The sequence below is a fragment of the Globicephala melas genome, chromosome 12 (genome assembly GCF_963455315.2).
Source record: "Globicephala melas chromosome 12, mGloMel1.2, whole genome shotgun sequence".
Taxonomy (NCBI): domain Eukaryota; kingdom Metazoa; phylum Chordata; class Mammalia; order Artiodactyla; family Delphinidae; genus Globicephala; species Globicephala melas.
The window spans coordinates 37,868,255-37,892,541 of record NC_083325.1 but is presented as its reverse complement, the minus strand read 5'-3'; the positions used below and the strand labels follow the sequence as shown (position 1 = coordinate 37,892,541).

General features: G+C 38.8%; 1 protein-coding gene across 2 annotated transcripts in view; it reads left to right on the top strand.

The window, feature by feature from the left end:
* COMMD1 (copper metabolism domain containing 1) overlaps positions 1–24,287 on the top strand; it is a 148,339-nt gene that overhangs the window by 60,068 nt on the left and 63,984 nt on the right. For both annotated transcript variants that reach the window (XM_030877342.2, XM_030877341.2), the window contains exon 2: positions 3,451–3,732. In XM_030877342.2, coding sequence (XP_030733202.1) covers positions 3,451–3,732 — 282 coding nt within the window. The remainder of the gene's footprint in view (positions 1–3,450; positions 3,733–24,287) is intronic.

The following is a 24,287-nucleotide window of genomic DNA, read 5'->3' as shown; positions in this document are numbered from 1 at the left end:
TTGTACACTATACAGAATTGTTTCACTGCCTAAAATATCCCTTGTGTTCCACCTATTCATCTCTCCCTTCCTCCCTCTGAACTCCTGGCAACCACTGATCTTTTTACTGTCTCCATAGTTTTGACTTTTCCAGAATGTCATATAGTTGGAATTGCCATGATCAAACACTCACACAGCCCATATTCTAGGGAATAGGACATAGACCCTTAACTCTTTGTGGGAGAAGGGTCAAAGAATTTTGGAGCCAAGTTTTAAAATAACCATATTCTATATTATATCTACATATTATAAATGGGGAAATTGAGGTACAACAAGACTAAATGACTTTCCCAAGATCAAGTGAGTACAGTACTAGTTTTTTTTGGGGGGGATTCCAGATTTCATGCTCATCCAACTATTCACTCATTCATTATATATTTGCTGATCACCTACTATATGCCAGTCACTGTGCGAGGCTCCAGGGGTTAAATATTAAACAAGAGAGGCAAGGTCTCTGCCCTCTTAAAGAACTTATATTTAGAGCAAGAAATAGGCCTGATGTAGGTTTCTTTTTTTAATTAAGATTTTTATTTAGAGATAATTGTAGATTCACATGCAGCTATAAGAAATAATACAAAGAGATACCATTGTATTTTTTATTGATTCCCCCTAACGATAACGTACTGCAAAACTGTAGTATAATATCACAACCACTATATTAACATCGGTACAGTCAAGATACAGAGCTTTCCATCACCACTAAGATCCCTCATGTTGCAGTTTTATAGCCACATCTACTTTCCTCCCACCCACCCTTGCTCCTTCCTTTTTTTTTCCCCTTTAAACAACTGATAATCAATTTATTAAAATAGTTGATTTAAGCATCTGCAGTAGTGATTCAGCCTCGACTCCCAGCTAAATACTGATGGAAGTAATCTGCTTAACAATCTCAGAAAGACTGTTCAAGTCAATGAGTTTCTTGTATATCCTCATCTGAAAAAGAGACCAAATCTTTCAGCAGGAGTTTTTCTTGTAGTGATTCTCAGACATATGTAGATGTGTTGTTTTGGTAGTTCAGAAATCAAAATGTGAATGGTATTGCCACTGGTAATGAGATTTTCCAAAATGCTCAACAACTTATTTGTAAAGTTCTGACCAAACTAAAATATTGATACAAGCTGTATTAGTTGCATTCCTGGAAAATTTAGAGCTTATTAAAACTGTGCCAAAAAATATTTTTTTATGTAAAAAGAAAAAGATTAATTTCTAGGCCCAGGTAATTATAAACAGGTTCCACATAATGTTAGATGGGACATTGCCAAGTCATGTAGGACATGTGTCAGTTTGTTTTGTAGGATGTTCTTGAGCAGGGGTTGGCAAACTACATCCTGCAGGACACACTATTTTTGTATAGCCCATTAGCTAAGAATGGTTTTTACATTTTTAAAGAGTTGAGCAAGTAAAAAGAAGAATATGTTACAGAGACGGTAACACCTTTTTTGGATGAATTGACCCCAGTTCAAGATATTATTGACTGGAACCCAACCAAAATAACTTCTGTCACAAGTGAAGTTAAATCAGAATAGATTTCTTTTTTTTTTTTTTTGCGGTACGTGGGCCCCTCACTGTTATGGCCTCTCCTGTTGCGGAGCACAGGCTCCGGACGCGCAGGCTCAGCGGCCATGGCTCACGGGCCTAGCTGCTCCACGGCATGTGGGTTCTTCCCGGACCAGGGCATGAACCCGTGTCCCCTGCATTGGCAGGCGGACTCTCAACCACTGTGCCACCAGGGAAGCCCCAGAATAGATTTCTTAATATGCTTTGAGGAAAAGAATGATACACATCACCTGTGTTGTGATGTGATAGTGTGAAGCAAAGTGCCGGTAGAAATAATTTTATTTAATTATAATATATTATACAAATTAATGTTTCTGTTGAGTGGCATAGCCAGAGATTTTGGGTCCTCCTACCCAAAACCTGGTAAATAGGCAGATATTCAGTAAACATTTGTTGAATTGTAATGTGATGTAATGTGAAATATCTTTAATTTATGTTGTTTAATCTATGTTGTAATATTTATCGTACAACTTTTTCATATTAATGGAGGAATGAAAGACAGCATGTTTGTCTTTCAGCCTCCCTTCCACCTATTCTACCTATACTCCACCTGTACACTGTCTACCTTTACATTCCTCTGTTCTCACTGCTACTGCTCAAGTGTAGGCAGGACTCTTGGTTCCAAATGATAGGAATACAGCTTAAATTATCCTGAATAGTAAACGGGAGTTTTTGGTGCCTACAGGTGGAAAAGATGTCGAGATAACATACAGAGTTGAAGAAAGGTCTGCAGGAACCAAGGCCTTGGGGATTACAGAACAGGGTATCACTCCATTAGAACCCACTCTCATCTCTGCTTGGCTTCATTCTATTTTATTGCAATCAGGCTTTTGCCAAAAGATCAAAGATGTCTGTCTGCAGCCCTCCAGTCTCATGTTCTTCTGGTACCATGACCTTAGGAGACAAGACCACTTCTCCTCCTAAATTGGGAGATTAATTTGGATCAATCATTGTGCCCAGAGAAAGGAGGTACTATGATAGTTTGGTTTGGAGCTCATATCAATCCTCATGTCCAGGCAGGGGAAAGCTTGTTCGGAGACCAAATCATTAACCATCACTGACCTATTCAGGGCTCCATTGCCCCAGCCCTTTGATGATTTCCCGCTTCAGTTTAGCTGCTTACTGTTCTCAGAACAGCAATGGCAATTAAGGTTTGAAAATTTATGGAAAAGAATAAAGTAGTATACAGTTACAGAGTAGTATTATTGGATATTGTAGTATTATTGGCTGTTTGGTTGAAGATGGGCTATAAAACTAAACTAATTCATTCACTTAACAAAATTTACTTAGTACTTCGTATGGACAAGGCATTACCCAGTTATAGTATATCAAACCAAGCCTGGCTATAAGGCACTGTGAAATTATGTAAGATTTCATCAGAGCACTAATTCATTTTATTCTCTTGTTTTATTATTTTTACATTTTAACTTTATTTATATTTTATTATTTCCTCATCATGGAACTGGATATTTATAGATTCTAGTTATTGATAGAGAATTTGAGTGACACGGATTTTTTTTTTTTTTGGCCATGTCACGGGACTTGTGGGATCTTAGTTCCCCTACTGTGGATTGAACCTGGGCCCTAGGCAGTGAGAGCATGCAGTCCTGTCCACTGGATCGCCAGGGAATTTCCAACGTGGAATTTTTCACAATAGCTTTTCTGATATTCAGTATTTTCAAAGGGAATATTTTTGTATTTATGAAGCGCTTATTCTCATTACTGTCTTTTGATGACCCTTTTTGAAAGCTTATTCAGTGATTAAGAATCACTCAAAATGTGATCTGTAGTTAAGATGCATCTTTTTCTAGTTATCTACCAAATTCATATCTGTTATTTTTTCTGTCATTATAGTCTCTTGCATCTGCAGACATGGATTTCAACCAGCTGGAAGCATTCTTGACTGCTCAAACCAAAAAGCAAGGCGGGATCACATCTGACCAAGCTGCTGTCATTTCCAAATTCTGGAAGAGCCATAAGACAAAAATCCGAGAGAGCCTCATGAACCAGAGCCGCTGGGACAGTGGGCTTCGGGGCTTGAGCTGGAGAGTTGATGGCAAATCGCAGTCAAGACACTCAGCTCAAATGCACACTCCTGTTGCCATAATGGAGCTGGAAATAGGGAAAAGTGGACAGGTGAGTTCAATTTCAATTTCCCTTTGTAAACTGTATTTTTCCATTACGTATTAGCCATACATTCAGAATGATTTTATGTAACAGTCTTTGTTTGCAGAGATAATGATAACACGAAAAGATTATGGTTTTCAGAATCCCTTTTCAAAGATAGAATCATCTGAAAGTTTGGATATTCCCAACTGTGGATAGAGTCTGAAAACCAGCCTCCAGCAGCTATCTCAAAAGAACAAAGTGGGTCAATAAGGTGATTGCACAGAAGTTGGCCACTGTTCCCTTTTGGTTAGATCTGAGTTCGTGGCGTTTGGTCAGAATCTCCAAGGCAATGATAAAGACGCTAAGTAAAGACAAGGAATTGAGATTAAACAACATAGAACAAACCTATCTCACAAAACTCATCTTTATAGGCATTCAGGTATAGGAGGCAATGTATTTTTTTAATATAAATTTATTTATTTTTATTTATTTATTTTTGGCTGCATTGGCTCTTCACTGCTGCGTGCGGGCTTTTTCTAATTGTGGTGAGCGGGGGCTACTCTTCGTTGCGGTGTGCGGGCTTCTCATTGCGGTGGCTTCTCTTGTTGCGGAGCACGGGCTCTAGGCATGCGGGCTTCAGTAGTTGTGGCTCGCAGGCTCAGTGGCTCTGCGGCATGTGGGATCTTCCTGGGCCAGGGCTCGAACCTGTGTCCCATGCACTGGCAGGTGGACTCTTAACCACTGCACCACCAGGGAAGTCCCAGCATTGTATTTTAATTACAACATTGTGTTGTTCCTAAAGACCCTAAAGTATACTATTTCTGTCCTTGAGCCTACAAATTGTTTTTAATTGATCTTGATTATTTACAAAACAGTACTGCTTTCCTTGCAGTTTCCAATGTCATTATAGTGGACATCTACATGGTTTTTCTTTGAAATCTTCAGTTTGTACTCCAGATGACTGCCAGATCAGACTTTTAATGACCTGGTATATGTCTTTTGGGGAAAAAAAAGCAGCAACTTGTAATTAGGAAGAGAAAACCCAGATCACTGAATTAGCTAACCAGATTTATTTTCAGATAAATAATCAAATAAGTGGTTCTATTACATCCTATAATAGAAATTTATATCTTTTCTTCTAATAATGAGTGCATTTTTTTAGCTGGCAGGTTTCCTCACATAATCTCTTCTTGAGTTGCTTAGGGTTTTTCCAGTATTTGTAGTTCCCTAATGACTTTAATTTTAATTTAAAAGATAATTCCTTTTAAAAAATTGTTCTTTTTCAAAATATATTTTGAGGACCTTTTATTCAGTTATTTTACAGTAGTGCTAATAGCCTTTACTGACTTTGGTTTCTCTGATCCTAAAGTCCATTTTCTTAACCACTGTGTTATACAGCCTTCCTCCTATTATTCCTAGACCAAAAATCTGACAGAAGGTGCAGAAAGTATTCTTGGATATCTAAGTTTCACCAGCCATTTTTATAGGCTGTTCATTTTTTATTCTGGCAGTAGTGATTTTGTCAAGTATTTATTATTTGGGCAGGAATATGAAAACATACATATCTACTTTGACTTTCCTAGAAAACTATTATAGTATTTCTTTAACTCAATATTTTCCTAATATTTCTTGAACTGGGGTTTATAATGTGCCTTTTGATTTTAGTAACTTATATACCATCTGAATATATTGGGTACTGACACAGGAATTTTAAAAATCTATTTTTTTACGGTATGCGGGCCTCTCACTGCCGTGGCCTCTCCCGTGGTGGAGCACAGGCCCCAGACGCGCAGGCCCAGCGGCCACGGCCCACAGGCCCAGCCGCCCCGTGGCACGCGGGACCCTCCTGGACCAGGGCACGAACCCGCATCCCCCGCATCGGCAGGCGGACCCCCAACCACTGCGCCACCAGAAAAGCCCTTAAATATCTATTTTTAAGTTCCTATGGTTTTTCTTTCATTTTTTTAGCTAAAATAACAAGGAAAAACATTTTTTTTTAGAACAGTAGAATGTGTTTTTGTCAATCAGTAAATCTAAACATCACTACACATGATTTTTTAGCTAGCTTCAGGAACATTTCATGATTACTTAGAACAAGTTGGTAAACTTTTTTTTGAGAGGACAGATATTTTATGCTTGACAGCTCTACAGTTTCTGTCACAAGTACTCATCATTCTTGGTGCAGCTCAAAAGCAGCCACAGACAGTATATAAACAGATGGGCACTCCTATCTTTCTAGAAGGTTTACCTATTTCAATAGAATCAATAGGTCTTAGAAGTCAGAGAGTCCTTAAGTACTCATCTAAGGTGAATTACATAGGTGAGGTAGTATATCCTCATTTACCAGAGAAGGTGTATGTGACAGAGAAGTGACTTGCTTCAGACATAGCTGATAAGTGGTAAAGTGAGAACTAAAATGGGGATCGGGGCTTCCCTGGTGGCGCAGTGGTTGGGAATCTGCCTGCCAATGCAGGGGACACGGGTTTGAGCCCTGGCCCAGGAAGATACCACATGCCGCGGAGTAACTAAGCCCATGCACCACAGCTACTGAGTCTGTGCTCTAGAGCCCGCGAGCCACAACTACTGAAGCCCGCATGCCTAGAGTCTGTGCTCTGCAACAAGAGAAGCCACCACAGTGAGAGGCCCATCAACCGCAATGAAGAGTAGCCCCCGCTCTCTGCAACTAGAGAAAGCCCGAGTGCAGCAACAAAGACCCAATGCAACCATAAATAAATAAACAAACAAACAAATAAATAATAAAATTAAATTAAATTAAAAAAAATAAAATGGGGATCACCAGACTTAGTTTTTCCAAAAACCATTGATACCAACATCTAGGAGCTTTTGTTAGCTTCTCACAATAGTCTATGCCAAGAAAACATGTTGGTTATAAAACATGTTGGTTATACAGTGTGGTAATCATGAGTGTTGATAGGAATATCACTCAGCAATAAGAAGGAAAGAACTTTTGATATACGCAACAAAATGGTTGAATCTCAAAATCATTTGCTGAGTGAAGTAAGCCAGATAAAAACTTTTTTTAACATAATGTATGATTCTACTCATATAAAATCCTAGAAAATGCAACGTAATCTATAGTGACAGAAAGCAGATGCCTGGGCATAAGAGTAGAAGGAGGGATAGATTAGATTACAGAGGGGTGTGTGAAAATTTTTAAGTGTGAAAAAAATGTTTATGTTCATTGTGGTAGCTGTTTTATGGATGTAAATATATGTATGTCAAAACTTATGAAATTGCATGCTTTAGATATGCAGTTTATTGTACATTACTTATACTTCAAAGTTGTGAAGAAAATGGTCACTGTGAAAATGATTGAAAATGCACTTTAACCCACAAAATCCTTTGAATGCAAATATATTCTTAAATCAAGAAAAGTTGTAAAGAAAGTAAACTGTAATAGAACCTAGGCTGGCAGTAAAATAAATGTACAACCCAGATCCTACAGGAAATGTTTTTGTGAGGCCTGGATCCTTGGTTAGTACTGCTGTCAGCTTCTAGGTGAATGTTATTTATGAAATACTCTACTAAATCAACTTACCAGTTTTTAGAACACATATAGGCAACAAAGGCAAAGTTATTTTTACACTGCTGTCATTGGATGAGCTTGTGAGAGAATTAATGATTCTAGGATATTAAGAGGTTGCTTCTAAGAAGAATGACCAAGGTTTTTGAACTCTGGGGTGTGTGTGTCCATGTACCCCAACAACTAAATTACTGTCTTCAATTTATGTCATTTTAAATCAGTGGTTCTCAATCATGGCTACACATAAGAATCACTTTTGGAGCTTTAAAAATTTTCATGCTCTGGACATACTTCAGACCAATTAAGTAAGAATCTGTGGGGATGGGACCTGGGCATCAGTATTCTTTAAAACTGGTGATTTAAAAAAAAAACAAGGGTGGGGGGACTTACCTGGTGTTCCAGTGGTTAAGACTCCATGCTTCTACTGCAGGGGACATGGGTTCGATCCCTGGTCTGGGAACTAAGATCCTACATGCCACGCAGCGTGGCCAAAAAAAAAAAGAACACAACAGCTAAAAACTGGTGATTTCAGTATTCATCCAAGCTTGAGAACCACTATGTTAAAGGTGCCAACTACTCTGATTTGAAATGTTAATATAGCTTGGTATTAAATTTTTACAGTGAGAATTCAGTATATGTTGGCATATTACTTCTACTTGCCATAATTTGTGAAGTGCTTGGGGACTATTTATTCAGACACTAGATGTGGTACGTTTTTTCTGTCTTTCCCTCTCTATTTAAATTTCTCTCTCCTGCTCAGTTTGTCTGCATTACTTCTTTCTTTGGTCCAAAAAGTGCATTTGACAATTGGCAGCCAAGTGCATGCATTAACTTTTTTTTCTTATTAACCACAATATATAATGCCTTTGGGATATGAGGAAGCCAAAGTAATAGAGAAGTAACTAAGGCAGTATATATTTATGGAAATATGTAAAGCTAGAGAAAATGACTATGCACTAGTGACCTAAATACCTTTCTTGTAGTGAATGTTTTTCTTCAACAGAAATACAATTTTTGCAAGAATAAAACATGAATTCTGTTATAAAAGTACACAGAAAACTCTGCGGTGAACATTTCATGTCCAAAGGGAAGAACATCAGTGTTTTACTCGTATAATTGAGATCCTTTCATATTTGATCATAAATCACTGAGGGACCTAATCCTTGAGGACTGTTGGAATCTGGCATGTGTCTTTAGGAAAGTTTTATTGTTCTGCTTACTTCATTAATACCACTGTTTTCCTTTCCTGGAACTTAAATAGAAATTTTCATAGAGTGTGTTCTTTTTTTAAACAGTAACTTTTGGGGAGATAATTTATATGCTTAGTAGAGTCTCATACATGGTTATTTCTCTTTTTTTGAGACTGAATTTTGGCATTTTATAAAGACGTGTTGGTTTTTCTTTTGTGACTTCCTGTTTTTCAAAACCAGTAAGATGTTTTGTGAGGAAACATTTAGCCACAGCTTCTGTGCTAAACCATTTAGTAGTAAATTACTTCTTCTTTCTTCTGCTGAATTGTTCTTTCATAAGCATTTAGAGATTCCCTGCCTGTAGAGATCCTGAAATATAAATCTCTTTTTCTTTATTGTCTTTTTTATTTTTATTTTTTTTAGTATTTATTTATTTTGGCTGCACTGGTCTTAGTTGCGGCACACAGGATCTTTAATTGTGGCATGCAAACTCTTAGTTGCGGCATGCATATGGGATCTAGTTCCCCAACCAGGGATCGAACCCAGGCCCCCTGCATTGGGAGTGCAGAGTCTTACCCACTGGACCACCAGGGAAGTCCATATTGTCTTTTTAAAACAATGAATAATGTTATTGCCTTTTCTAGTCTTACGTTTTAGTGTACCAGAACTCTTCTAGTTTGGGGTTGTGTTTTCAGCAGACACAGGGAAGAAGATAGAATCTACCTTTACTGATATAATTTTTTTCTGGCCAACTCATCATATGCTCAATTCTGTCATTTTCAAGCAGTTAGATAAGAGAATATCACATATCAAGAGACTATATGCAATGGTTAAAAAAAAAAGAGTATATACAGTGGTAGACACACTCTGATTTCTAGGATCAAGACAGGTTAGGCTCTGGAGTAAAAGGCTAGCATTTTGTCCAAAACATAGGTAAACATCTAATCTCAAAAGAAAGTAATCACTTATTTTTAATTTCCACAATTCCTTCTACAACAAGGTACACTGATCTCCTTGTATAATTCTGGTGGTAAGGAATAAGAACCTGCTAAAACCTATGATTAATAATCAGTTTATGCTGAGCTCTCTTACGTATAGCATTGTAGCTTCATAAGCCGGAGCAGAGCCACCACAACTCCCTGCTTTGTGTCATAGAAGAAGGAAAATTTAAAGCACATTCTCTTTCTCATGCCCTTTCTCTCTTACATACATACATACATTTATATGTGTACCAATATATGGGAAAGTTTGTAAAGATGGGATATAGAGAGTAAATAAAATGCCATTTTATTTTATTAACACTTACCATTTTGAGATCATGTTGCTTTATTCTCAATAGCTATGGAGGAAAGTTTAGATAATCTTATTTGGTTATACACGCTGTAATGCTTGGTCTATTTCTGATAATTCTTGTTTTTAAGGTTGGATTTTCACTTTTAACAATGTAATAAAGGAAAGCCTCCAGAGAAATCAGTCAAGCTAATCTAATAAACAAACCACCCTTTGTCAGTACGGATTGATGAAATTTAACAGCTTGAGGATGCTTAAATCAGTTTAGAATACTTTTTTAAAAATATTTATTTATTTATTTGGTTGCACTGGTTCTTAGTTGCTGCAGGTGGACTCCTAAGCTGCGGCATGCAAACTCTTAGTTGCGGCATGAATGTGGGATCTAGTTCCCTGACTAGGGATCGAACCCAGGCCCCCTGCATTGGGAGTGCGGAGTCCTAGCCACTGCGCCACCAGGGAAGTCCCACTTATTTTTTAAATAAAGGAATTTTCCATTTTATATCAGGTTTTGAACATTGAGTTTATTTAAACTTTAATTCTGAATGGGTCAACCCATTTTTGTAGCTCAAAGTTGTGTTTCATAATAGTTTGTTTTCTAAAGTCGTGGTCCTAAACTTAGAGTTCCAAGATACAATTTGTAGAAGGACAGTGCCTAAAGTCTATAACAACACAGAAAATAAATAGAATAAAAAATTTGGTCCTCCTCGAAAGCCATTGTGATTTTCATTGTGTTCATTTTTGCTAAAAAACAAACATGGAGATCCACAACTTAATATTTAAATTCTGACTAACTCTGAATTAGCTATTTACAAAAAATACCTTGTACAGAAGGAAATGTTTTACAAAAGAGAAAAAGATGCTAAAAAACTTTCAACGTTACTAATTAGAATGAATATTTCATAACAGAGAATAGGTAATAGCCAGTGGGGAAAAAAATGTAAGTGGTCATCTAGTTTTGAAACAATTAAAATCAGAACTTTTCAGTAGTTGATAATTTACCCATTAAAAAGTAGACATTTGGGGATATGTTTTATGTAAGAATTGTGTAATAATAAGTGGTACTTAATATTTTTGATGTATTAAGACTAGAATGCTCTACTATTAATGTGCTTGGTTTTCTTAACCAAGCCTCTGTTCAAAAATTTATATAACGATTTTGCATTTATTTTGGTCTTAAATTACAGCCTTTTGAGACTTGATCCATGAGTCAACATTTGACATACTTGACTTCTCTTTTCTTTGAAATACTTGTCTTCCATGACACATTTGCCTAATTTTCCCCCTAATTTTCTAGTCCGTTCCTTTTTTTTCCCTTTTCATATCTCTTTTTTTTGCTGGTTCTTTCTCATTCACCCCACTTCTCAGTGTTGGAGTGTCCCTGGGCTTAAGTCTTTGGTCCTGTTTTCTTCCCTATCTCCAACACACTTCCTAGGTGATCTCATTTAGTTTTTTGTTTGTTTTAATTAATTTATTTTTGGCTACATTGGGTCTTCTTTGCTGCGTGCGGGCTTTCTCTAGTTACGGCAGGTGGGGGCTACTCTTCGTTGCGGTGCGTGGGCTTCTCATTGCGGTGGCTTCTCTTGTAGTGGAGCACAGGCTCTAGGTGCGTGGGCTTCAGTAGCTGTGGCTCTTGGGTTCTAGAGCGCAGGCTCAGTAGTTGTGGCACACGGGCTTTATTGCTCTGCGGCATGTCCAGGGCTTGAACCTATGCCCCCTGCATCGGGAGGCGGATTCTTAACCACTGCGCCACCAGGGAAGTCCCAGTTCTATGGATTTAAATACTTCTATAGCCTAACAACTCCCAAATTTATATCTCTAAACTGGATTTCTCCCTTAAATTCCAGGTATATACTTATGACATACTTGAGAACTCTATTTAAATGTGAAAAAGGTATCAAAAAATTGAATATGCCCCAGGCTAAGTTCCTTCTTTGCCTCCCATATTTGTTCCTCCTATATTTTTTATCATCTCAGTCAGTGGTACCTCCATTCTTCCGGTTCATATCCTCTTTTTCTCATGCCCACATCTAGTCCATCATCAAATCTTGTTGGGTTTAATTTGATTACTTTTCACTACTCCCCTCTACTCTGTTCAGATTACCATTACTTCTCTCCTAGATTATAATAACATCCTCCTAACTGACCTCTCTGCATCTGCTCTTTAGCCTATTCTCAACACACAGCAGTGTGTCAACAGAGTGACTGTGTTAAAGCCTAAGTCAGTTAATGTATTCATGGCTCTCATCTCACTCTAGAGGCTTCGTTTCACAGTCAGATTAATAGCTTTCTCCCTTGCTCAGTCTGCTATAGCTAGACCCATGCTGATTGCTGATTCATGGATCATGCTAAGCGTGCTCCCTCTTTAGGGTCTGTGCATTTGCTGTTCCCTCTCTCTGGATTGGTCTTCACTCAGATATTTGTAGAGTTAGCCTTTTCACTTTCCTGAGGTCTTTTTTAAAAAATTCATCTTCTCGGGGGCTTCCCTGGTGGCGCAGTGGTGGAGAGTCCGCCTGCCGATGCCGGGGACATGGGTTCGTGCCCCGGTCCGGGAAGATCCCACATGCCGTGGAGCGGCTGGGCCCGTGAGCCATGGCCGCTGGGCCTGTGCGTCCGGAGCCTGTGTTCTGCAACGGGAGAGGCCACGACAGTGAGAGGCCCGCGTACCGGAAAAAAAAAAAAAAAAAATTCATCTTCTCAATAATGCTTTCACTGACCACCTCTCTAAAAGTTCAGTCCTCCACTTTCTGCTTTAATTTTTGAAAACTTTATTGAGCTATAATTTCCATACAATAAACTGTATCCATTTGAAGTGTCCAATTTGATTAATTTTGGCTGGTATATACACTTGTGAAACCACCATGGCAGTCAAGTGACAGAATGTGTTCATCATCCCTTAAAAGTCTCCTTCTTCCCCTGTACAATCCATCTCTCTCCAGCACAGTTCCTAGACAACCACTGATCTACCTTTTATCATCATAGATTAGTTTTTTCTGCTTTGTTTTTTCTTCTTGGCACTTATTACTATCTACCATGCTGTATATTTTATTGTAATTATTAATCTTGTCTGTGCTCCACATTAGCATGTAATGGGGTGAGGATTATTGCTGTTTTGTTCACAGCTGTATTCTCAAAGTCTAGGATGCTGCTTGGCACATGATATTCAGGAAATAGTTGTTGAATGAATAAATGAATCATATAATTCACTATTTTACTAAGCATCTACCATGTATCATGCACTGTGTAGGTGTTGAGGATGTATCAGTGAACAATATGGCCAAGTCTCTTATCCTAAGGAGCTGACAGTAAACAAAAAACAGTAGTAATTAGTGTAAGAAAGTGTATCAGAGACTGAAGAGCCTTATCAAAGCTCAGAAGACGAAATGGCTCTCTTTACCCAGTAAGCTGAGGAAGGCAGCTCTAAGGAGGTACATTTGCATTTGGTTTCTCTGATTTCAACTCTGATTCAGAGTTAAATGTCATGAACTAAGAAAAACAAAAAAGTTGGTACAGGTAGTATGACTTCTCTAGAGTTTATGAACATAACCTTTGTGTTTAGCACATAGGTGTGACCTTTGGCACTGGATTAGTACAGGTTGTCCTTCCCTTTCTCCCTTCCTCCCTTCCTTTCCTTCCTTCCTTCCTTCCTTCTTTCCTTCCTTCCTTTCTTCCCTTCTTTCCTCCCTTCCTCCTCCCTCTCTCCCTCTCTCTTTCTTTCTCTCCTTCTCTCTCCTTCTTCCTCCCTCCCTCCTTCCCTCCCTCTCCCCCTCTCTCCTTCCCTCCCTCTCCCTCCCTCCCTTCTTCTCTTCGTCTCTCTTTCTTTCTCCTCCCTCCCTCCCTCCCTTCCTTCTTTCCTTCCTCTTCTTCCTACTTGTTGGTTTTCCAGTTTCTTAAACCACAGGTGGTAACAGGTACCAAGAAGTAAATTGGCAGAAAAATCATTGTAAGCAAAAGCAAGACTCATTTACTACAGTGGTTCTCAGCATCACTGGGCATCAGACTCACTGGAGATCTAAAAAATTATTTAAAAGCCTTTAAAAAAGGGCTTTTGCTTTCGTTTGAGAGAGGGAAGTCTTCTCTAAGGAGGCAAGCTGATCTGAGAGCACAAAATACATGCAGAGGGAACAGCAAAGGCAAGAAGTTGGCCTTGGTAGGAAATCTGAATTTTTATTCTAAGTATAATAGGAAACCATTGGAGGGCTTTGTACAAGGGACTGATGCAATGTGATTTATGTCCTCATAGGATCCCTGATTCATGTGTGAAGGATGAATAATATAATCAAGAGTGAAGCCATGATACTGAGAACTCATTAAAAAAAATCACTATGGTTGGAACTGTTTTTTTGCACATTAAAAGCTATTCTCTTTTGCTTACAAATCTCTGTGTGGTAGTAGTTAGGTAAAACGGGATCTCAAGGTAAAAACAGAAAAACCCCAAAACTTAATCCTTCATTCTGTTAGCAGGTTAGGTATACAGAATGAACAGAGCCAAAATTAATACTCCACTTCAAAATGGGGTTACGTGGACTTCTGACAATCTTCATTCCACATTTTTACCTCTTTTCCACAATTATGACAATCTCCTTCCTTTTTAAATTTTATTGTAACATGTTTCAAAATTTGGCAAGCCCAGGGCCTTCCCTGGTGACGCAGTGGTTAAGAATCTGCCTGCCAATGCAGGGGACTCGTGTTCAATCCCTGGTCTGGGAAGATCCCACATGCCACGGAGCAACTAAGCCAGTGCGCCACAACTACTGAGCCTGCACTCTGGAGCTCGTGTGCCACAACTACTGAAGCCCGCACACCTAGAGCCCGTGCTCCGCAGCAAGAGAAACCACTGCAATGAGAGAAACCCATGCACCGCAAGGAAGAGTAGCCCCCGCTCGCCGCAACTAGAGAAAGCCCACACACAGCAATGCAGCCAAAAATAAATAAATACAATAAATTAAAAAAAAAATGGCATGCCCAGAGATAATACAAACCATTATTGTGCCAAAAGGGAAAAAAGTGAAGCCAAGAGAACGCTTAGAGGGCACTATGGTACTGGTCCAGGTAATATAATATTAGCCAGGAAGATGGAGATAATTTTAACAGTCAATGTGGAGAGAAGTGAGCAGATAGAAGAAACATTTTAATGTATTGTAGATGAGTTGCTTTGGGATGGGTTGGAAGGGATGTAGAAAGTGAAAGAAAGTGAGGAAGTGGGGATAACTTTTTTGCATGAATATGTTAGTGTAAATTGGTAACTCTAGTCTTTGTTTAACAGTCTTATTGGTAAATTGGCCATCTAATACACAACTTAAGTTTTTCCCCAGCCCTTCCCACTGGGGAAAAAAGTAAATCAAAAGAAATTAACATTTGGCAGTTAAGAAAATGCTTTTGTGCTGAAGTAATTTTATTTAAAAACCCCCAGTTTATGAAAGATGCGTTTGAGATTATTGAGCTTAAATTTTACCTAACAGGCTTTAAAAAAAGTCATTGTTTCTTATGATGTACCCTTTTCTGTATGTATATTATGCTTCAATATAAAGATTTAAAGAGGTAGAGATATGAGTGTTTGTCTTTGCAAACTCGTTGCACCTGTGAGAACAGGGCTTTAGCACAGCTGAAGTCCTTGGCTTCTGACTAATATCCTGCCAATAGGCAGCCCCTGGTGTTGGACTTCTTTCAGATTATTACCATTCAGGCTCTTTGGTTCTATTCTTGTGGACAGTTGGGGTGCTTGAGAGGAAGCCAGGAAACCAAGCCTTAAGAGGATTTGGAAACAATTTTTGTGCTAAACTCAGGGTGACAGTGTATCCTGCCCAGAAATGTTGAAACGGCTTGTGTTTGTGTAGTATTTGTGTACTGGCTGGTGGGCTGTGGGCTTCATTCCATGTATGCTGCTGCTCTACTGCCAAGATGAAGGCCTCTGACCCAAGCCCATTCTTAGCACTTTTTTTTATTATGTAAACTATACATACATAAAATTTACCATCTAACCATTTTTAAGTGTATAGTTCAGTGGTATTAAGTATATTCACAGCGTTGTGTAACCATCACCACTCTCTATGTCTAGAACTTTTTTATTATCCCAAACAGGAACTCTGCACGCATTAAACAATAACTCCCCATTGTCACCTCTCTCTGGCTCCTGGTAATCTCTGTCTACCTTCTGTGTCTTTGAATTTGCCTGTTCTACTAAGGTACCTCATGTAAGTGGAATCACACAATAATTGCCCTTTTGTGTCTGGCTTATTTTGCTTTGCATAATGTCTTAAGATTCATCCATTTTGTAGCATTGTCTCAGAATTTCAATGCTTTTTTTTTTTTTTTTTTTTTTTTTTTGTGGTACGCGGGCCTCTCACTGCTGTGGCCTCTCCTGTTGTGGAGCACAGGCTCCGGATGCGCAGGCTCAGCGGCCATGGCTCACGGGCCCAGCCGCTCTGCGGCACGTGGGATCCTCCTGGACCGGGGCACGAACCTGTGTCCCCTGCATCGGCAGGCAGACTCTCAACCACTGCGCCACCAGGGAAGCCCCCTGAATGGATTTTTTAAAAATGATTTCTCAGTTGAGGGAACAGAAGGTGGGACATTTGAATTTAGAAGCTAAGTTTCAGTTTTATCATGTTTCTGAACTTTCTAGATAGCTCTGTCTGTAATTAAAGAGAGCTCAGTATTATCACCCAAGTTACAGGTGGCACTTAATAATGAGTGGTAGTCACTAGGAATGAGCTCAGATTAACTGCCAAATAAGTTCAACATCCTTTTCATTGTCAGGGTTATTAACTTAAGTAGATTAGAGGAAGTCAATAATAGTGGAAGTATATCTGAATTTTAATAAGTCATTTAATAGTCTGTGGTTATAGTAGAGAAACAAGAACTGAATTATGATGATAAAGCTCATGAGTGCATAGCTAATTGAGTGGTGACATCCAAACAACATTGATCACAAAGTGAGTTTGGGACTTCCCTGGTGGTGCAGTGGTTAAGAATCCACCTGCCAATGCAGGGGACATGGGTTTGAGCCCTGGTCCAGGAAGATCCCACAGGCTGCGGAGCAACTAAGCCCGTGCACCAGAACTACTGAGCCTGCACTCTAGAGCCCGCGAGCCACAAGTACTGAGCCCACATGCCACAACTACTGAAGCCTGCGTGCCTAGAGCCCATGCTCCATGACAAGAGAAGCCACCGCAATGAGCAGCCCACACACTGCAACGAAGAGTAGCCCCTGCTCCCGCAACTAGAGAAAGCCCGTGCGCAGCAACAAAGACCCAACACAGCCAAAAATAAATAAAAATAAAAAAATTAAACAAAAAAACAAAGTGAGTTTGACCAGTTATCCTATGATAGATAACTCCCCCTCACACATTCCCTTAGTCTAGAAAAAACAGCTTAGCCCTCTAGGAATAGAATTTAAGGTTTCCATGCTCTATCACCTATTTATATTGTACAGTCCTACCAAGAGGGACTGTATTTTCCATACATGCATATCCTTTTCTGTTGCTACTTGGAATGTTCTTTATCCATCCCCATTTTCACTTGGTTAAATTCTCTCTCTTCTTTAGAGTTCATATTACTGATTATCTTTGCCATGAATTCCTCCCTAGTTATCTCAGCTGGATCAGATAATCTGAATTCTCAGGATATTTGAACCTTTCTTTGGCATTTCATACAACTTAGATTTAAAATGAAAAACAAAGCACCTACATTAGTGTCTAACTTAAGCAAAAAAAAAAGGAGATTAGCAGGTTATGTACTTAGGAAGCCCAAAAGTGGTTCTTGGCTTCAGATACCTCTTGGCTCTCTCTGACTCTGTTCATGTCATTCTGTAAACAAACTTACTCCCTGTGGAGGTAAAATGATGGCTGTCAAGCCCAGACTTACCTTTTCAGCTTTGCAATACCAGTGGAAAGAGGTACTTCTCTCTTCCCAACGTATATATATTGACTAAAGGCTGAAATTCTTATTTACCCTGCTTAGGTCACATAGCTACCCATGGAGAAGTCACTGTTTACAGGAATTAGGGTAATTGAAACTTGCAGTATTTGCCCAGCTCTTTAACCAGGGGTAAGGTAAGGTACAGATTGACAGCTGATACTACAGGGAATAGGTGAGGAGTAGTTTCCCAAAGGAATTAGGTATATTGGACAAACAAAACCAGTGTATGTCCACTACAGTGCCTTGTTAGTTTATGCCTTCAAGAAGCCGATATATATATATGTGTGTGTGTGTGTGTGTGTGTGTGTGTGTATATATATATATATATATGTATGTATGTATTTTTTTGGCTGCACTGTGCAGCATGTTAGTTCCCCGACCAGGGATCAAACGCATGCGTGGGAGTCCTAACCACTGGACCACCAGGGGATTCCCAAGAAGCCTACAATTTATCATTAATATATGTATCCCTTATAGCCTCAAAATATTAAAGTAGGTGTTTGATAAATTTTTGGATGAATTGATGAGGGAGAGAATCCATGTGTTAGTTATCTGCTACTGCATAACAAATTACCCCGGATATTAGGGGCTTAAAAAACAAGAAACATTTATTATCTCACATAGGAATTGCGATAGGAATTTGGGAGCAGCTTAGGTAAGTGATTCTAGCTTAGGGTCCCCCATGAGTTGCACTAGGTGTCGGCCAAGGTGTAGCCATCCCACGGCTTGACTGGGACTGGAGGATCTGCCTCCAGGCTCACTCATGGCTGTCGGAAGAGGCCTGAATTCCTTTCTTTTTGTTGGCCACTAAGTAACATAGCAACTGGTTTTTTCCACAGTGGATGATCCAAGAGAGAAAAAGTAAGCAGGAAGCCACAGTGCCTTGTATGACCTAGTCTCTGACTTAAACACCATTACTTATGCTTTAAAAAAAAAAAAAAAAAAGTAAATATATGTCACAGTTTATTTTTGCTGGGAAATAATGAGGGATAGAGCAGTATATCAAGTATGAAATTAATGAAGTTAGCTCTTGTTGTCTTGTTATTGTATGTTTTAGTTTTCATCTGTTTAGCAAATACATGCTGAGTGTTAAATATCAGAATAACTATAGCTATTATTTATTATATCCTCACCGTGTTCCAGGTACTGTTCTAAACATATTTTATGCATTGACTCAGTTCTCTTACCAACTCTCTGAAATAGGTATGATTTTTTTTTTCTGGCTTTAGGTTAACTTTATTTTTGAATAATTTTAGATTTATACAGATGTTGCAAAGATACTACGAGTTCCCTTATACTCATCCAGTTTTCCCTGTTAACATTTTACATTATCATGGTATATGTGTAAAAATAAGAAACTAACACTGATATATTGTTACTAACTAAACTACAGATTTTATTTGTATTTCACTAGTTTTTCCGTTTATTTTTCCTCTCTATTCTAGGATCCAATCCAGAGTACCACTGAATTGCTAAATAAACTAAATTGCATTTCTCCCCAGTTTCCTCTAATCTGTGACAGTCTCTCATCTTTCCTTCTTTTTCATGACCATAACAGTCTTGAAGAGTACTGACTAGATATCCTGTATAATTTCCCTCAATCTGGGCTTGTTTGTTGTTTTTCTCTCATTTTTAGACTGGGGTTGTGGGTTTTGGAAAAGAATTCAACAGAGGTGAAGTGCCTTTCTTGTCACACCATATTAGGGGATAAATGCAGTACACATGGCATCACTGTTGATGTTAATCTTTATCACATGTTAAGGTAGTAGCATTTACCAGGTTTTTCCATTGTAAAGTTAATATTTTTCCCTTTCCCTACTCTATTCTTTGCAAGTCACTTTTTTTTTTCTTATTGTTAGAAGTGAGTTACACTCCAGGGGAGGGGAATTAGGCTCTACGTTTTGAGGGAGGTGTCAAAGAATTTGTGAACATATTTCAAACCACCACAGTTCACTTTCTAGCCAAAATTATTGACACTCCTCTCACCTGTAAAATACACTCACCCTCTCCCAATATCCTGCAAAAATCTCTCCTTTATAGCATCAGCTTATAGTCCAGGATGTTGTCATCTAAATCAAGTCTAGGTTTGGATGAGGCTTCTTAGATGTAGTTCCTTAATTTTAGCCCTTTGGGTCCATTGCCTCTCTGTCTGAAGACCTGTGAAACTAAGGAGGCAAATTATCTGCTCTGCAAACACCCAGAATGCAATGGTTGAGTAAGAAGAAGTTAACCACTATAGGTACTCTTGTTCAAGGAGAGGGAAGATGTTGGCACAAAGGTGTCATTACTTCATACCACTTCTAAAATTCGTAGGGCATAGGCTGGTAATTCCTTGATTAGAATTTAAAGTCTGGGAGTAACTCTCCATGGCTCTTAGCGCCATCTCTTGGGCTTTTACTTCTACACTCTGCATTCTCTTTCGTTTTCTATGAAAGGTAGCCTGCATTTGCAGCTGTGTAGTTTCTTCTACCTATTTCCTGCTTGTAGATGTTTGGACACCTAAAGGACTCTTCATTTTGTACTCTTTCTGCTCCTTTCAGTCCAGATGGGTGATTTTTCTGCCTGTATAATTCTCTTAACAACTTTATGGCACTCCTGTAAATCTTATTTGAGCTCACTCCATTAGGTAAAAGCCACACCTAAAACTCTCTATGTGAGATAAGCCATTTTCTGTTTTAGGATTCTGCTAAGGGACAATGGCTTTTAGCATGTTAGAAACTCTAGTGTTTGATTAAAAGACTCTGTGAGTCATACATTTTAAATCTTTAGAAGATCTTTTGTCTAACTGAATAGTACTCAGAGTCACCATCTTAGAGCTTTCTGAGGCTGTAACAAAGAATTTTATAGCTATACTCTCAGCCTTGTCTTTTGGACCATGTATTCTTGGCAATGCCTTGGATTTGAACTTTTCTTGGAAGCCATTTCTTACTTTAATATTGTTTGCATCTGGAAAGACTGAGAATCTTCAAAACCAACAAGTTCTGGCTCCTTTTGTTAAACCATTCTTGAGATGTTTATTAGGAATTTGGAAATTTGGGTCTGGGTTTCAGTGGTGTAGACTTGGCAAAAAGAAAGGTCTAGGAGTCATGAGCATTTATTCAGTGGCCATGGAATTTAAGAAGTTATTGAGGAGCAGAATGAAGGCCAAGAGCAGAACTTTGAGAATTGTGGACCTTTAGTGGGCAAGTGAATAAAGAGTGTGAGGGAGGCAGGCTGGGAGGGAGTCAGTGATGGATTGGAGAAATGAAGAGTACAAGATTGGAGAAGTATTGACGATAGCACTGCCTCACTTACTTTACATGCTGAATTCAGTGGAAAGTTTCCATTTTCCTCTTCATATAAACTCTTTGAGTCAAGGAGATCAGTACCTTTATATCATAAAGTTTATGACATTAGCCTTTCTATTAAGCTGAAGGATGAAAACACCACCATGGAAGCAAAGTTGAAGAACATATCTTATAGCTTGCCCTCTGTGGCCATAAAGTGTGAGTGTAGAAATAACTCCTGTAGAAAAGAGTGCTAGGGACTTCCCTGGTGGTCCAGTTGTTAAGAATCTGCCTTCCAACGCAGGGGATGCAGGTTTAATACCTGGTCGGGGAACTAAGATTCCACATGCTGTGGGGCAACTAAGCCCGCACGCTGCAACTACAGAGCCTGTGTGCTCTGGAGCACGCATGCCACAACTAGAGAAGCCCATGCTCTGCAACTAGAGAGAAGCCTGCAATAAAGAGCTCGTGTGCCACACCGAAGACCCAGCGCAGCAAAAAAAGAAAAAAAGAAAAGAAAAGACTGCTATATGCTTAAAGGCATTCATACTTTAAAAAACTATAGGTTGGGGCTTCCCTGGTGGCACAGTGGTTGAGAGTCTGCCTGCCGATGCAGGGGACACGGGTTCGTGCCCCGGACCGGGAGGATCCCACATGCTGCGGAGCGGCTAGGCCGGTGAGCCATGGCCGCTGAGCCTGCGTGGCTGCTGAGCCTGCGTGGCCGGAGCCCGTGCTCCGCAACGGGAGAGGCCACAACAGTGAGAGGTCCGCATACAGCCAAAAAACAAAAAAAAAACAAAAAAAACACAAAACAACCCTATAGGTTGTCTTTTTTGTTGTTGAGTTTTAAGAGTTCTTTATATATTCTTTTTTAAAAAAATTTGTTTGATTAATTTATTTTTGGCTGCGTTGGGTCTTCGTTACTGCGCACAGGCTTTCTCTAGTTGCGGTGAGCAGGGGCTACTCTTTGTTGCGGTGCGCAGGCTTCTTATTGCGGTGGCTTCTCTTGTCACGGAGCCTGGGCTCTAGGTGCATGGGCTTCAGTAGTTGCAGCACGCAGCCTTAGTAGTTGTGGCTTGCAGGCTCTAGAGCACAGGCTCAGTAGTTGTGGCACACGGGCTTAGTTTCTCTGTGGCATGTGGGATCTTCCCAGACCAGGGCTGAAACCCGTGTCCCCTGCATTGGCAGGCGGATTCTTAACCACTGTGCCACCAGGGAAGTCCCTATAAATTCTTGATATTAAACTCTTATCAAATATATGATTCAAATATTTTCTCCTATTCTATATGATGTCTTTTCATGTACTTGGTAATGCCCTTTGATACACAGAAGTTTTAAATTTTTATGAAGTCCAGTTTATCTGTTTTTTCTTTTGTTGTTCATGCTTTTAATGTGAAGTCTAAGAATCCATTGCCAAATCTGAGTCATAAAGATTTACCCCTATTTAGGTTAAGAGAAATAGGTCAGTGTAAGTATTTAGGTCATTGATCCATCTTGAGTTAATTTTTATATATGGAGTGAGGTAGGGGTTGAATGAATTTTTGTTTTTGACGTTATATTTTCTTTAGACATTATATTTTAGAGTGAAAGAACCCCATCCTATAATGTAGTTTTTAATTCTTCTATGAGACTCTAAGCAAGTTGCTAACTCATAATTTTTGAAATTTTTTTTGCTTTTTTTTTAACCTTTTGAATATTGATAACAAAGGAGGATAGCTGTAGAAACTGTAAGTTAGATATTCTAAGATCAGTCTTCTAATGTTATTTATACCAAGTGCTTCCTTTTCCTTTACATGAAGTGGGGACCGGTGTAAGCTGAGTAACTTGGTGAACAAATTATGAGGGTAAAGTATTTTTAGCAGTCTGTTTAAATATTTTTTTAGAATGTGTTTTAATTCTAGTTTCACATTTTTATTTGCTTTTAACAATTGAGTATGTGAGTACTTCTGAATAACATGATTCTTGTAAATTCATACTTTACACTCTTGCTGCTCTAGTGGAAATGATAATAGTAATAAAAAAATAGAAACTCAAAAGGCTTAGCCACATTAATAAATGATAAACTTGTCTGTGAACCTGAAATGGAATCAAAGAGCAAAGTGATGAATGAGTTTAAAACTGTGGGTCTTCAGTCTCCACAGTAAGTGTTGGTAGCTGAGTTTGATTCCTGTGCAGTCAAAGGAAGGAAATGCATTTCACATATACCATTTATAAAAAGTTTAAAAAAATATCCAGATCACTTAAAAGATATGCATGGGGTGGTAAATAGTAGGTACCTCTGAGGAGTGAAGAGAGGAAAATGAGATAAGGGAAAAAAACAGTGGCACAGCGTAAACTTTTATTACTTAAAAGATATCCAAAAACAAAAAGAAAATTTGAGTGTGTGTGTGTTGTGGGGAAGAAGGGGTACTCATAGGAATTTAGCCTAAGGAAGCAACCTGAGATTCTACAAATATTTATTTATGTAAATATTATGGTATTTATGTGATGGAAAATTAGAAACAACTGAATGTCTAATAATAGGTGAATGAATGGGGACCTGTGAGGGAGAATAAGTGAATAACCATACAAATGTTTAGATCCACTCTATGAAATACTCTACAATCACTATTTTTAAAAAAATCAATGTTTTTACAGATTATTTAATGATATTAGAAAATGAGATAATGTTCAGTGTGGGGAGAAAAAAGCAAAATACAGAACTGTATATATAGTATATGTAGTAAAATTCAAATTAAAAAAATTTTTTTTATTCTTGTAAAATATATATAACATAAAATCCACATTTTTAAAAATTTATTTATTTTATTAAAAAAAATTTTTTTTGGCTATGTTGGGTCTTCATTGCTGCGAGTGGGCTTTCTCTAGTTGTGGCGAGTGGGGGCTACTCTTCATTGTGGTGCACGCGCTTCTCATTGCGGTGGCTTCTCTTGTTGCGGAGCACGGGCTCTAGGTGTGAGGGCTTCAGTAGTTGCAGCATGTGGGCTCAGTAGTTGTGGCACACAGGCTTAGTTGCTCCGTGGCATGTGGGATCTTCCCAGACCAGGGCTTAAACCCGTGTCCCCTGCATTGGCAGGTGGATTCTTAACCACGGTGCCACCAGGGAAGTCCATAAAATCCACTTTTAATGACATCTAGTACATTCACAGTGTGCAACCATCATAATCCAAATTTTAGAAATATATATTTACTTGCATAGGAAAAAATACCCCCCCACCAAAATATACAAGAAGTGTTCTCAGAGATTATTTTTATGTGTTGGAGATATCTGTATTTCTTATTCTTCATCGATTTTAGTATTTTCCACATTTTCACGTGCTTTGTTTGTTTGTTTTCCTATTCCTAAAGAGTCCTTCTAAGCTTGAAAGTAGTAAT